This window comes from Haliotis rubra, unplaced genomic scaffold (assembly GCF_003918875.1).
Source record: "Haliotis rubra isolate DU_JTF1 unplaced genomic scaffold, ASM391887v1 Scf1476, whole genome shotgun sequence".
NCBI lineage: Eukaryota > Metazoa > Mollusca > Gastropoda > Lepetellida > Haliotidae > Haliotis > Haliotis rubra.
The window spans coordinates 99524-115351 of NW_025765421.1; the positions used below are offsets into that span (position 1 = coordinate 99524).

A 15828-nucleotide genomic window follows, 5' to 3' on the forward strand; every position below is an offset into this window, starting at 1 on the left:
GCCGAGGTTGTTCCTACGGGGCCGCACAAAGATCTCGGTACTGAAGAGCAGGTTTGAATCGACTGGTCCCTTCCAAGCCCCAGTCGTTCCTGTAGAACCGTCAATTGTGGGTGGACACCAGGGACGTTATTGGAAGAATTGGAGAGTACTCCAAGACGATTACGTTGTAGAAGTTGTCAGAAAGTAATGCATTTTGTTATTTTGAGTTTTAATTATGATAAGGGAATTAAGCCTTTTCCCTTTTTTGCCAGTTCAACAGTTACATACACCCAGCAGAAGCACCCGATTTCCTTTGCTCTTGTACATGTATATTTGTTATGTAACCACGTGCTGTCCGTGGGTTGACAGTGAGGTAATTTTGCCTCAAGCAAATGCCGGAAATGCCTGTAATGAAACATGAATGCCAGTAAACACTTACACTAACTACCGGCAACTTCTGGTCTTCTTTTCATGGTCCCATGAAATGGATTGTGTAAGTACTTGCCTAATTATGAACTTTGACGATGATGACTATGATATGCCCGGTGGAACACTGCCACGCTCGGAAGATGGGCGCCCTGTCCGGTTTTCGTCCAGACGCAGACGACCACCTGCCCTTTTGTCAGATTATGTTGTTGACATGAATTATGAACTTGATGAAATAATGACTACTCGTTCAGAAGTAAGTGTAGGAAGAGCACATTCAACTAGTTTGTCCGTTTTGTCCAGGCTGAGTGATAGGCAAACTGCCGAACTTGAGACGGTGAAACGAAAACATGAACTTGATGAACTTAAGAAACAGTTAGAGGAAGAAAGAGAGATAGCTGTTCACATTAAGCATATGGAGGATAAAGCATCTGAAACTAGACATGAGTTAGAGAGAATGGAGAGGACTATCAAGAAAGAGAAAAGAAAGTAGGATGTTACAGATAACTAAAGAAAGAAATTTAAGAGAAGCTGAGAACAAGTATATAGAGGCAACGTTAATTTCATCTATGATTGACAGTGGGGATCATGGTGATAGGATGAAAGAGCCAGATGTCAGTGAGACATCCAATCCCAGAGAAGTTAACACTGAGGTAACATACCCCCAAGGAAATTATTGATCAATGTGCACCAATACCCTCCAATAGACATATCAAACATGAAATTGAACATTCACATGTAGGCCAAAATCACAGCCTTGATCCAAGTGCTCACTTATTTGTACCCAGACAGAATGAGGATTTCCATGTTAATCCATCACCTGCTGATGTACCTCAGCCCAAACTTGCTTCAGGTGCTACCAGTGCTGATTTGCCCATGAATGCAATGCTGATTTCCTCTGTGTATGGAATTCCTAAACCTACTCTACCAGAGTTCAAGAGTGGTAAGGAACGAGACTTTATCTTACTGAAGATGGCACTTGAGACCTTAGTTGATGTACACCCTCACCTGACTGAATCATACAAGTATCAACTATTATTGGACAAACTTGGGAATAAACCAAGACAGCTTGCCGAGGCCTTCATGTTTAACCCTACACCTTATACAAGAGCTATGCAGGAGTTGCAACGCATATATGGTAGTGCAGGCCAACTGATTCAGAATGAGATAAGTGCCTTGCTTAACAGTCCACCGATTAAGTTTGGGGATTAGGATGCCTTTGAGAATTTTGCCTTGCATATACAGTCATTATTTGGGATGTTGAAATCTATGCAGAGCAGAGCAGAACTGTGACAGCGCGTCATGTGTGAACTTTGATCACCAATCTTCCCCATGGTATGCGTGATAACTTTACAGAGTACTGTATCAAACAGGGACTGTATGATTCAGGTTCTACTGTATCATACAATTTGACCCATCTTGACCAGTGGTTTCACCTGAAATCAAGGGCCAAAAGATTATCTCATCAAGCAGTGCCTAAAAGTGACTCCAGTAAGTTTGATAGTTTAATATCTCGATGTACAGATATCTCCAGCCAACACAGTAAGGAAGCAAGTTCTGCTTCAACATTCTACACTCAACAAAATGCTTCAAATGGTCGACAACAGAGTCAACTGGTCAAACCAAAGTACAAAAGGATACTGTCCTAAATGTGTATCAGCTGATCATTTTCTGAATAATTGCCCAGAGTTTAAGAAGCTTTCTTGATGTGGAAGTTGAATCTTGGATGAGAGATGTTTGCTATGAAAACATAAACCAGAGGACTGTAACCTAAAGAAACCGTGCAACTCTGTAACGAAGTTGCATCTACTGCCCTACATGATGCATACAGAAAATGACAGCACAGAAGATATGAAAGCATCTTCCCCATCTGCACAAGTATATCTTGATCAGCCATCCAAGCCCCTTAATACCATGTTGAATGTCGTTGAAGTTACTTTGTATGGACAATGCCAAAGCATGAATGCCTCACGTGATCCTTGATGACGGATCCCAAAGAACTATGATCCTTGAATCTGCTGTGAAGTCTCTTGATCTTGTGGAGATACCAGATACCGCTTTGCTTTCAAACAATTAGGCGTGAGCCATATCTGTGTAGTGGACAGTCTGTGAATCTCCAGGTATCTGCAAAGGATTTGCCAGAAACACGATACAATGTCGTCAATGCCTTCACGCCAAGTAACTTTATCTGAATATACATACCCAGTGGCTGCACTACAGAAACAGTGGGCACATATCAGAGACTTACCTTTGCCAAATATTGACAATGCTAAGCCAGTAAATTTGATTGGTTCAGACTTGGCTGAATTGATTGTGCCTCAAGAACCAATTAGAAGTGGACCGAGTGATTCGCCAATAGCTGTGCATACCAGGGTTGGTCACTTCAAGGACCCCAAAATGTACAGAAACAAGTTAAGACCCAAGCAGTATTATTCACAGAGATGGAATCTACTGGTCTCATGAGTGATGTTCAGGCATTGTGGAAAATAGATGTGATACCTTATCTGAATAAGGATGTGACAAGGTCCAAGCAGGATAACCTTTGCTCTTGCATATGTTAGAAACCCACACTGAAAGAGTGGAAGTGAATGGTGTTTACAGATATGCAACTCCATTGTTGAGATTTGATGATACAGTGTTTGATGCCTCAAAGGAAGATATGATCCCAACACTTCAAGGTATGGAGCCGTTTACTGAGTCATCCAGCAAAGGCAGAAATACACAGTGGTCTTATATACAACTTAGTTGAAGCTGGACTAGTACGAGTTATTAGTGACGAAGAGGACAGAAGGACTTCTGAGTCATGGTACATCTCTCATCATGTTGTGGAACACTATGATAAACACCGGTTGGTGTTTAATTGCTCCTTTGAACACAATGGTAAAAATCTCAACAAGAAATTGCTACCTGGACCACAGTTAGGACCATCCCTACTTGGAGTTCTTATGAGATTTCGACAGCATTCTGTTGCCATTGCTGGGGAAATAAAGGCTATGTTCCATCAGGTGAGACTTTTGCCAAGGGACAGATCACTTCTTCGTTTTCTGTGGCATGACATGAGATGCTATGGTGAACCAGATATTTATGAATGGCAGGTACTGCCATTTGGAACAACATGCAGTCCATTTTGTGCTACTTATGCGTTACAGAGGCATGTGAAGGATCACAGCTCTGGGAAAGAACGTCAAGAGATCTGTTATGGAGGCTTTCTATGTTGACAACTGCCTTGGCAGTGTACCAACTAGTGAAGAAGCTAGAATCTTGCTTTATGATATTGGGAAACTGTTGGGGACCAGTAATGATGCTTCTGTTGTGTGAGATGTCCCATCTGAGGACCGCTCAGATTCATGCTGCGAGATGTGGTTGAACAGAAGTGGAGATGATCAGTCTGAGAGAACTTTAGGTTTGTTGTGGTACATCAATACTGATGAGCTTGGTTACAAACAGAAGCTAACAGAATATGCCTCACTTACCTTGAGAGTGATTTATCGTGATACTTGCAGGACAATATGATCCTATTGATTTTTAAGCCCTTCTTAGCTGTAGCTAAGTGTATTGAGCAGTCAAGAGAGACTGGGATGCAACTATTGAACAAGGTGCGATATATGACAGTTGCAGCTTCGAAATGTCAGTGATTTGCGACTTCCACGTTGTTTTGCTACATTGACAACTGACCCCAAAGGAACAACGCGGGAAATTAATATTTTCTGTGATGCATCCGAGCGGACATATGGAGCTGTTGCATATATGAGAACTGTTGATGGTGACTATATTCAAGTCGGATTTCTTCAAGCACGTATGCGAGTTGCACCTAAGCGTCAATTGTCCATGCCTAGGTTGGAGTTATGTGCAGCTCTTGCTGGAGCTCAATTGTCAGATGTATTGTCTAGTGAACAATACACAGAATCTTTCTTTGGAGTGATTCAACAACAGTATTAACATGGATCAAATCTGACTCTTGCCGTTTCAAAGTGTTTGTTGGAACACGTATTGCTGAGATACAAACCCTCACTGAATCAGTGGTGTTATATCAACACTGCATCCAATCTAGCAGATGACTTGAAAAGCAGGAAATTAATGGACATAACTGATGAACAATCTAGATGGAGAAATGGTCCAACTTTCTTGCATCGACCTCATGACCAGTGGCCGATTTAATTTCAGCCAGACACTTTAGATGAAAGTGAATTGAAAACAAGGTGTTTGATGTCAGGATTCAATGTTGATCTGCCTGTTGATCCTAACAGTTGTACAGATTGGAACGATCTCGTCACCAAAACTATGGAGGTGCTTCATGGGGAAGCTGATAAGGCTGAGACTAGACACAAACTGAAATGCATCTCTACAGCCTTGCTCAGCGACAGTGCTTTCCAGATGAATTTACTGCACTTACCACTTACCTTCCAGTAGTAGGTTGTTGAAGATTGATCCTGTATACAATTCAACATACAAGGTTATCCGTGTTGGCGGAAGACTGAACAGATCTGAAGACATACCTGGTGACTTGAAACACCCTGTAGTGTTGGATCCAAAGCATACCATAACCCAGCTTCTAATAAAGGAGTATGTCGAACGCCGTAAACACTATGGGCCAGAGCGGTTCTTGCAGAAATGAGGAGAACATTCTGGATCATACATGGAAGAGAGGCAAGCAAGTATCAGCGCAAGTGCAGTACATGCCAGAAATGGAGGGCAAAGCCAGAAGCTCCCAAGATGGCTGATTAACGTCAGCACGACTTCGATTATTCAAGCCAGATTTTTTATTCCACTGGAATAGACTGTTTTGGTCCTTTGATTGTGAAGGTTGCTCAGAGATTGAAGAAGAGATGGGGCATTCTCTACAAATGTTTGACAACTAGGGCTGTTTGTCTCGACATTGTGGAGAAAATGGACACGGATTCATTTTTGATGTCCCTTAGACGATTCATATCAAGACGTGGCAAGCCTTATGAACTTTTATGTGACAGAGGTACAAATTTCCGGGGTTGCCAGAGAGAGCTTGAAGAAGCTTGGGCTACAATGACTCCTTCCCTGATTCAACAGCTGGTAAAACAGAAAATTTTAATCTATATCTCTTTTAGAATAAAACACTCCCGGATACATCGATAACACATCCGGTCAGCTCGAAGTCGCGCTCTGCGATATTACCTACTACCCACGATGGACCAGCATCAGCGGCAACAACAACAGGCTGATCGTCAATAACGAACGCAACCAACTAATGGACGGCTACTACAGCGTGTGCTCGCTCAACGAAGAAATCTTCAAACCCGTGGGAGCCAAACTCAAAATGAACAACTCGAACGGCATGGTTGTGGTAGCCAACAACGGAAAAACCAACTTGAGACTCAGTTGACTGTTGGCGAGAACGCTCGGGTTGATGTCAAACCGAATTGTTTTCGTCGCGGCAGTACAAGAAATTAACATGAGGCACCATCATGGAATTGGAAATATCAGTTTAAGACATTAAACACGATCCCATAAGTATAGGATATCTCAGTGCGACGCTGCACATACGACAGTGATCATGTCTTGAGGTCCATTAACACGCGTTAGAAAATGGCCAACATAGCGATCTCTGACCTCGGGGACACGCATGGATTTGACGAACCCGGAGTCGACGGCAAACTGTATGCCTTGCAACTGAAAAATAACATTTACAAAAGCATTGAACTGCCACCCTCTACTGCTGCCGGTAGCAAGAACGACCGAGGTGATTTCATCGATACCAAAGGAGTGGTCAACAACACGCAGTACGACCTGGTCCGCAACCACGAGGACGAATGGACGATAACCCCAGCGTTCCGCGGCAAGCTATTCCACCTGGATGACGTCGAGATCACGGCCGTCTCCAGAAACACGCAGTACACTCTCGTCTTTAAATGACAACAAATGGGTATTAGTGCCATCCCAAATCGACTGGAGTCTCAACATCACGCTCGGCTCTCCCCACGTTTTCACGGACAACAAAGATGACTATCTGACGAAAGTCGTGAACAATGGAACGCTGCTCGTGGCTTACATCCCAACTCATGGACGAGCATGATCGCTGTGAAGTAGCCCACATGCTATCGAGCGAACCCGGGACGCAAAACGTGGGATTACATGCAGGTGAACGCAAATGCCTACACCACTCTGCAGGGAGTCACCGTCAACGTGGAAGACACGATATCGCTCACCAAGTTTTCCTACCCGACAACATACATCTCATGGATCTGAATTGCACGTCGAAGGAATTAACTGAAAACCAAGTGAAAACCATTTCGTAATTTGTATAAACGATGAACCATCAATCCAACGTAGAACGCTAGCGCCGATCTCGGGACACGCGAGGGATTCGATCTGCCCGGCGAGGACAACACCTTATACGTCCTGCACTTACAAGACAACGTGTACAAACGACAAGAAGTGATGATCGAATCTCAATTGAACTGGATCATCGATATTATCCTTACCACCCCCTATCTTGTGATGGATGATGAAGGTAATGTCATGGAACTAAAAAATAAGGGGGTTGTACTAAATAGTTTTATTGCAGGTACAAAAATAGGGAAGTACGTATCAACATTAACCACACACACACACACCCCACAAACCCTCCCCAACACACACCGCGACTTGCCCACAGCGCTCGCTCAACCCAGAAATACAATTGTGAACTGTGACCTGTCAACTCTGACCTCTCTCGCTCTCTCAACATAGACTAGGAAAATCGAATACGGAGTTTGGTGGCTCAGTCCGCTAAGCTGCTGGGGTCAGCTTGCTTGTCGTGCAGCCACGCAACTGTGCGATTTGTGAGTTCGTGTCATGACCGGCATCTCAAGATTTTCCGAAACGTCAGTAAGGTTATCTGAGGCTCGCAGTTGGATGCAATCCCACAAGGGAGGAAGCTTTGCACATCGCAATCTATCTATCTATTTCTTTCTCCCTCGATTGGGATTGTGACCGCAGTGGACGTTTTGCTAAAATATACTAAACCACAAAAGAAACGCAACTTGAATTGCAAATGCCAACAAATGTTAATTTATGGAACACATAATTTGAACATTATGAATAAACAACAGACAAGTAAACGTTGAAGAAATGGGTAGTAGTCTCTGGCGAAAACAACACTAATGTTTATTGAAAAAGCATTTGTCACCACTCCACCCCAAACACAAAAAATGTCATGAAACAGTGTCTCCATCAGTAGCGGGTGTGGACCCCCATTGGTTGCCATACACGCTGTACAGCGTCGTCTCATTGAGTCAACAAGTGTCTGGAAGAAGGCTTGGGGCATTTGATTCCATTCTCTGACCAATCTGGCTTCCAAATCCCTAAGGTTTAGAGGTGGACCAGCTGCCTGTATCCGTCTTCCAATTTCATCCAACACATGCTCGATCGGTGCCTTATCCGGGGACAGAGAGGACCAGGGCACTACAGCAATGTTGTTCCCTCTCAGGAAGTCCATAGAGACCCGTGCTGTGTGAGGACAAGCATCGTCCTGCTGGAAACCTGGAGCTGAGGCTGGGCCTAGAACAGCGGTACAACGTGGTTTTAAAGAATTTCGTTTCTAAAGACTATGGCAGTCACACGTTGACGAAACACGTACAAAGGTGTTCTCTGGTGGTAGCTGAAGCCACCCCACACCATGACGCTATCTCCTCCCCAGCGGTCAGCCTCCAGGACGCAGCAGTTGGCGTAACGCTCATTACGTCGTCTCCATACACAGAACTGGCCTTCGGCGTGTGACATGTGGAATCTCGACTCATCAGAAAACAACACTTGTGCCATTGTTGACGTCACAACGCTGGTGTTGTCAAGCCCACTGTAAACGATGGTGGCGGTGACGTTGTGTAAGTATTGGTCCGACGTAAGGACGGCGACATCTGATCCCCGCTGCCCTCAGTCGACGACAAACGGTGTCTGCAGAAATGTTACGTTGTGGCCCTTGAAAGGTTGCAGCCGTCTGTAATGCTCGTTGTTGTCGGTTACGCAGATGAGTAACCCGGATGTCATGATCTTGACCTGGCATTGTTACTCTCGGATGTCCTGAGCGTGGCCGGTCTTGAACATTTCTGGTATGTCGATGCCTTGCGGAGAGTCTGGTGATTGATGTCACTTGACATCTGAAGTGCCTGGCCACCGCAGTTGCTGTTGATCCGGTCAGCAACATTCCCATGGCGATCCCTCGCTGCTGTTGCGTTAGACGTGGCGTGTTTTTTCAGCGTTCTTCAAGTCGATTTTGTGGTGTATGGTGTTTTTTGAATGACCTGCCTTGTAAAGGATTCAACTGGATGGAAATGCACGCATTTTTGTGTGAAACGTGAAAAAATCATGCAGAAAACATGAAAACAATCGCATTCCGGCGATATGGTCAAGAATAACCGGAAACAACGGCAAAACCATCTTGGAATGAGTGGTTTCATCATGGGATAGTTTTTTCCCCTATTATAAATTTATTGGAAGCGCATGTTTTTCACAAAGTAAGTTGTGTTTATTTTGCGGTTCAGTATATTTTTTCAATCGCCTCGCCACTATGAACATGTACGACAATTTTACGTTGGATAACTAGCCTTCCCACGGACAGAACCCCATGCTCCGTACTTTATTCTTAAAGTAAGGAGGCAAGTCTATGTAGGATCCACCTTTGAATGGCATGTAGCTTGCTAACCTCTCAGATACCTATCCACAGCGTGCTTTGTGGGCATGAATCGCACTGACCAACTTGGTGTCTCCCAGCAATGTTAACAGTTGTGCTTTTACCATACAAGAATAATTTTTCAATCCGCGACTTTTTGCGAGAGCTTTGAGCTCTTTTACTGTGGGGGGCTTAACATATTTAATGTCCAGCAATGTCAGCAATTTGGCTTTCCTCTTGCCTGAATAACCAGTCATACCATGACTTTTCGCGAGAGCTTTCAGTTCTCTGACGGTAGCCATGGTTATAGCCTAAGTAATTATTTATCTCTAATAGGACTTTCATAGCCCATTATATTGACTGTTTTTTATTCTTATAATACAAATTTCTGTTTGCTTTCGCCACACTTCCATGCTCCTTTCATAACTTCAAAGGAGTTCTCACACCTTTTCCGCATATATCGCAAACATAGTTCATGCAACCTCTTTTTATAAGTTTCATGTGCTGAGAGCATCGGGGCCTCTACAGTTCTTATTACACAAATCGGTCATACCGAGAACACTTATTCAAAACCATTTTGATATACTCAAAATGAGGCACTCTTTTAATTTAGCGATAAAAGTAACATTTAGCGCTATGTTTCATATCACTAAAACGATGATGACCGTAAAAGAGCTGTGATCTGAGGCTAAAAAAAGACGTCTGGTTGGCTACTCCGATCTGACTAAACCAAAACTTATAGAACTTTTGAAAGAACAAGAGATCATATTCACACCAGCAGATCTTACAGTGGAAGGCTTCCTAAGAACTTGGAGAATGCGAGTCAATGAAAACATAAAACTGGATAGAGTCAAACCCATTATATACGACAAACTCAGGATGGAATTGTTTGATCTGGTTAGCATGCAGTATCAACTTCCAGTAAAACTATACATAATGAAATCCTCAGGATACATGAGCGATAGGTCTGAACTACTTCTAGTAGGAGGGTTAGAACCAATCAAAGAATCATTGCCTAGATCCATAAATTCAACACTTCTGACAACATCATGAAACTAGCCCCTTTAACCATGAAAGATGACACGTTAAGGGAAAGCATCGACGCATCGAAAAAAACAATAGAGGAAAAACTATACGATTCGGTTAAACCCGATGTGAAATGGTTCTTTAACAAACTCAGCGATGTTTACATCAATGTAGTCAATGCATCTCCAATACGTAGTGGATCTTACCTCAAACTACCTGCTTATTATTCGAGAAGACAACTGCTTAAGATGGGCATTAAGATCTGGCCAAAACTCAATTTGGCTATCAACAATTTGGCTATCAATGTCTTCGGAGACAATGAAGGCATCGTTGAATATCGAAAGTTAGCTCGCGACCCACAAATATTCCACATTCATTTTTTCCTAGTCGAGAAGGGCAGTAAATTTCATTACACGTGGATTAAAATATTAAACCGTTTCCTATTCGATCCAAGCATTCACCCTGACAAGAAGTACTTTCTGTCTGCAAGGCGCCTCATCAAATGAGCACGTTAGTTCAGGGGTAGACAAATACTAGCCGACAGACAATTAATGGAAAAGATGTTGAAAGAGGACTGTTGCAAATTAGGCATTATAAACGGACTTCGCCACTCTTTTCTTTATTAAATGTTAATCTTCCTGAGTCTCTTAAATTCACTAATCAAATCTGCATGCCTTTTATTGATAGGTTTCATTCTTACTTTGTCAGCCCCATGTGCTTTGCACAAAGAAGACAATATTCAGTCATACAGCGTTTTCCACATTTCATGGGTTTACCCAGCAATACCCACTTACAATGGTAAGTTCCCAAGGTCCACATACTTGTATACACATAAGGTACACAAATCTCTAAATGGTTGTTTAAACGCCCATGCACATTCCATGCTCAGCCACAGCATTGTATAGAAAGTAGGTCAGGAATGTTTAACCACTGAGCTGACTCAAGTCCACACACACACACACAACATTGTACAGAAAGTAGGTCAGGAATGTTTTACCACTGAGCTGACTCAAGTCCACACACACACACACACACAACATTGTACAGAAAGTAGGTCAGGAATGTTTAACCACTGAGCTGACTCAAGTCCACACACACACACACACAGCATTGTATAGAAAGTAGGTCAGGAATGTTTTACCACTGAGCTGACTCAAGTCCACACACACACACACACACACAACATTGTACAGAAAGTAGGTCAGGAATGTTTAACCACTGAGCTGACTCAAGTCCACACACACACACACACAACATTGTACAGAAAGTAGGTCAGGAATGTTTTACCACTCGAGCTGACGCAAGTCCACACACACACACACACACACACAACATTGTACAGAAAGTAGGTCAGGAATGTTTAACCACTGAGCTGACTCAAGTCCACACACACACACACACACACACAACATTGTACAGAAAGTAGGTCAGGAATGTTTAACCACTGAGCTGACTCAAGTCCACACACACACACACACAGCATTGTATAGAAAGTAGGTCAGGAATGTTTTACCATTGAGCTGACTCAAGTCCACACACACACACACACACACAACATTGTACAGAAAGTAGGTCAGGAATGTTTAACCACTGAGCTGACTCAAGTCCACACACACACACACACACAACATTGTACAGAAAGTAGGTCAGGAATGTTTAACCACTGAGCTGACTCAAGTCCACACACACACACACACACACACACACACACACACACACACACACACACACACACACACACACACACACACACACAACATTGTACAGAAAGTAAGTCAGGTCTAGAGATATCGAGCCAGGCTTTCGCTATGCTTGGCGTTTGCTTGATGTTTGCTTGTATTTGCTTGATTTTGCTGGGAGTTTGTTTGGATTTGCCTGGAGTTTGGCTAGTTTTCTTGGGGATTTCCCAAACCATGGGGAGGAAAATGGGAGAGGATGGGATTTCCATTTAGACATATAGGAAGGAAACCAGTTTCTACCTAGTTTGCCTAATTTCTGCCTAGATTGCCTAGTCTGCCTAGTTTTCCATATAGACAATTGTGCGATGTAGATATATAGTACAAACAAAATGCCTCCGAAAAGACAACTATCGCAAGACCAAGTGGAAGAGATTCACAAGATACGTGGAAAAATCTCTGCACAAGAAACGAAAAAACGATTTGGAATCGGTTCCAATCGACTCAGCAAAATATGGAATACAGTAGAAGATATGCAAATAGCTTCAAAGCCCATTTCCTCCTGCCCGCTACAAATCCGAACTCTATCACATCTGTATTGCCAACCACAGAACCGTCTACCAACACCCTCTTGCCCGGCCGGGCGAGATAACTCAAAATCCGGACGTCGACCTCCAGCACAATCAGATATTGCCTCCTGCAGAACCGCCGATGCTGCCCACCGTCCAGGACTTCTACGCTCGTCTGGGAAGATCGAGGTCCGTGGCGGAGCAAAACGCGACGATGTTGTCGGCTCGTGTGGAGCAAACAATGAATTTGTTGGTCTTGTCTAGGCTGGACAAGGACGACAATGATGACGAAGAACTCTGGGAGGAAATAGAAAGCATCTAGGAGGAACGAGAAGAGACCCATAGGAATATTGAGAAGGTTCGGCAGATGGTAGAATCGATGCAAAAGTGGACCTACTTTTCGATAATTGCCTTGTTTCCCAGGAAGCTCGTCCACAAGACCTGGAAGCACAGCACACCGGCCCACATACCGGTCGACAGACAGGCCAACGAGAAGACAGAAACGACCAAACCCCGGGACCCCCACTACATAGAGTAGAAAAAAAAGCTGTGTACGCAGTTGGAAATATAAATATAGAACTAAATATTTTCAAGCAATGCATATTGTATACAACAGAGTAAATCCCATTCGAGGAATTCAACAAAGCAGAGGCTGCATACTTGAAAGAGAACCCCATGGAGTATTCTTCTGTGGAGGAAAAGCTACGAGAAATAGCTGGGAAAGGCCTAATAGACCGACCAGCTCGTATACTAGGCCACTTTGGCAAAGATACGTCAAAACGGTTTGCAAATCGGAGCAGAATGTAGATCGTTGGATACGCTGGTGGTATTCTATTCTGCATTCCTGGTGGGACTATTTATTTCTAGTTTGTATACCACAGACACCAGTTTATCTTTGTTTTTGTGCAGTGTCGTCTTTTCCGGGTCTATTCTACAGAGAAGAAAGCTGTTTGCTTTCCTTCTCTAGAAAGTATCCATACATTGGTATTTCTATGTCTGTAGTGGCAGCAGATACAATACAATTCTTGCTTTCCCTCGGAATAGCATACAGCAAACTTTCTGCACATTTTTTTTCCAGGTTCGACTTCTAGAAGTTTGATCGTGTCCTTTTGAATTAATGCCGTTGCAGCTTTTATCGCTATAGTTTGCATTTTTTCGTCCAGTAGGTCGTTGTAGCCTTGCTCTATCGAAGATAGCTTTCTAGGATCTGGGGCAACGACTACAGATTGGAAAATCTGGAAACGTTTGGCTTTTTGGTTCCATTGCATTGGGGTTGCCGAAACTCCTGGTGCCCTACAGATTTTGTGGCTCCTATAATTGGAAGTTTGAGCAACCTTGGTGTCGGTCGAAAAAAGGATTTGAGGTTGCTGAAAAAATGGGTTGCCCTAGCTTAAAATGAGATTCATAGAACGATGTCTCCGCTCAGGGGGATCATCATTTTTGCTAGGCGCCATGGCCGGAATTAGACAGAAATAACGCCCTAGGAGGAAGTGGTCAAGAACCCCATTATGTAGACTGGTATGTCTTAATTTTAACCCGACTGTCGGGCAGGTTTATTTTGAGATTCTGGCGGTCGGGAAGGGCAGATATTTCGAACACTGGTTCTTGGGGAAATGTGAGAATGGTAATGGGGACAACATCTATGTTAAGAGCTTGGATTACTCAAACTGAGTTTCCTCACTGATTCTTCTTCCAGCCCAAGATATACTGTTCAACCCTACAGGCAGAAACCGAGTTAACTTCAACTTGGCCAACAACACTGGGGTTACAATCAACAGTTCAACAGTTCAAAGTAAGGTGATCTGTGTATATTTAGAACTGATCTAAATTCCAAAATATTCCTTGCTTGGTATTTTTTGTAAACTTTGTTCCATGGAGTTCATTAAACACATGTCGAACAATGGCTGTCGTGACAAACGTTTGCTATCTTACTACCCCACACTGACTCACATGTTGGACGATGGTTGTCATGAGAAACAGGTGAGACTGTATGCTACCGAACTGTCTCACACTGACTCACATGTTGGACAATGGTTGTCATGGCAAACAGTTGAGACTGTACACTACCCTACTACCCCACACTGACTCAAAGGTTGGACAATGGTTGTCATGACAAACAGGTAAGACTGTACACTACTCTACTGCCCCACACTGAAACACATGTTGGACAATGGTTGTCATGACAAACAGTTGAGACTGTACACTACCCTACTATCCCACACTGACTCACAATGTTGGACAATGGTTGTCATGACAAACAGTTGAGACTGTACACTACTCTACTATCCCACACTGAAACACATGTTGGACAATGGTTGTCATGACAAACAGGTGAGACTGTACACTACCCTACTACCCCACACTGACTCACAATGTTGGACAATGGTTGTCATGGCAAACAGGTGAGACTGTACACTACCCTACTACCCCATCCTGACTCACATGTTGGACAATGGTTGTCATGACAAACAGGTGAGACTGTACACTACCCTACTACCCCACTCTGACTCACATGTTGGACAATGGTTGTCATGACAAACAGTTGAGACTGTACACTACCCTACTATCCCACACTGAAACACATGTTGGACAATGGTTATCATGACAAACGTGAGACTGTACACTACCCTACTATCCCACACTGACTCACATGTTGGACAATGGTTGTCATGACAAACAGGTGAGACTGTACACTACCCTACTATCCCACACTGACTCACATGTTGGACGATGGTTGTCATGAGAAACAGGTGAGACTGTATGCTACCGAACTGTCTCACACTGACTCACATGTTGGACAATGGTTGTCATGACAAACAGGTGAGACTGTACACTACCCTACTACCCCACACTGACTCACATGTTGGACAATGGTTGTCATGACAAACAGGTGAGACTGTACACTACCCTACTATCCCACACTGACTCACAATGTTGGACAATGGTTGTCATGACAAACAGTTGAGACTGTACACTACTCTACTATCCCACACTGAAACACATGTTGGACAATGGTTGTCATGACAAACAGGTGAGACTGTACACTACCCTACTACCCCACACTGACTCACAATGTTGGACAATGGTTGTCATGACAAACAGGTGAGACTCGGCTCACTTGGTGGGAATTTACTAGTGATAATGACTATAAATTTTGGTTCATGATGGCCAAAAGTATTCCAGCATGAACATTCATATTGAAATGTATATTCTTCTTCTGACAAATAGCAATTTGTTGATTCAGTCAAATACAACGATTTTCAGTGTAAAGCTTGTGTTGTTGATTTGCTTTTAAGTTATTATTATTCCATGCTACAATCAATAATTATTTCATTATGAGTATGATTACACCTGGGTTTTTTAGTGCATGTGTTCTATGTCATATCTATTTATTTTTCCTTATCCTGACTTTGCTCATCACCTTCTTCCTTCGGCGGTTATGTGGAAACTTGAATCCCTTCCAGTTCCCTGAAGTGAAAGTATAATCACTCACACTCATCCTTATCTCCTGCCAAAAGGCACCCATGTGACC

At 43.3% G+C, this 15828-nt stretch overlaps 1 protein-coding gene across 2 annotated transcripts in view; it reads left to right on the top strand.

Moving 5' to 3' along the window:
* The window catches only part of LOC124269803, a 50484-nt gene that overhangs the window by 3050 nt on the left and 31606 nt on the right, over positions 1-15828 (top strand). The window contains exon 2 of one of the 2 annotated variants that reach the window (XM_046704839.1): positions 13993-14088. The exons of the other annotated variant lie outside the window; for it this stretch is intronic. Coding sequence (XP_046560795.1) covers positions 13993-14088 — 96 coding nt within the window. The remainder of the gene's footprint in view (positions 1-13992; positions 14089-15828) is intronic. 2 annotated transcript variants of the gene reach the window in all.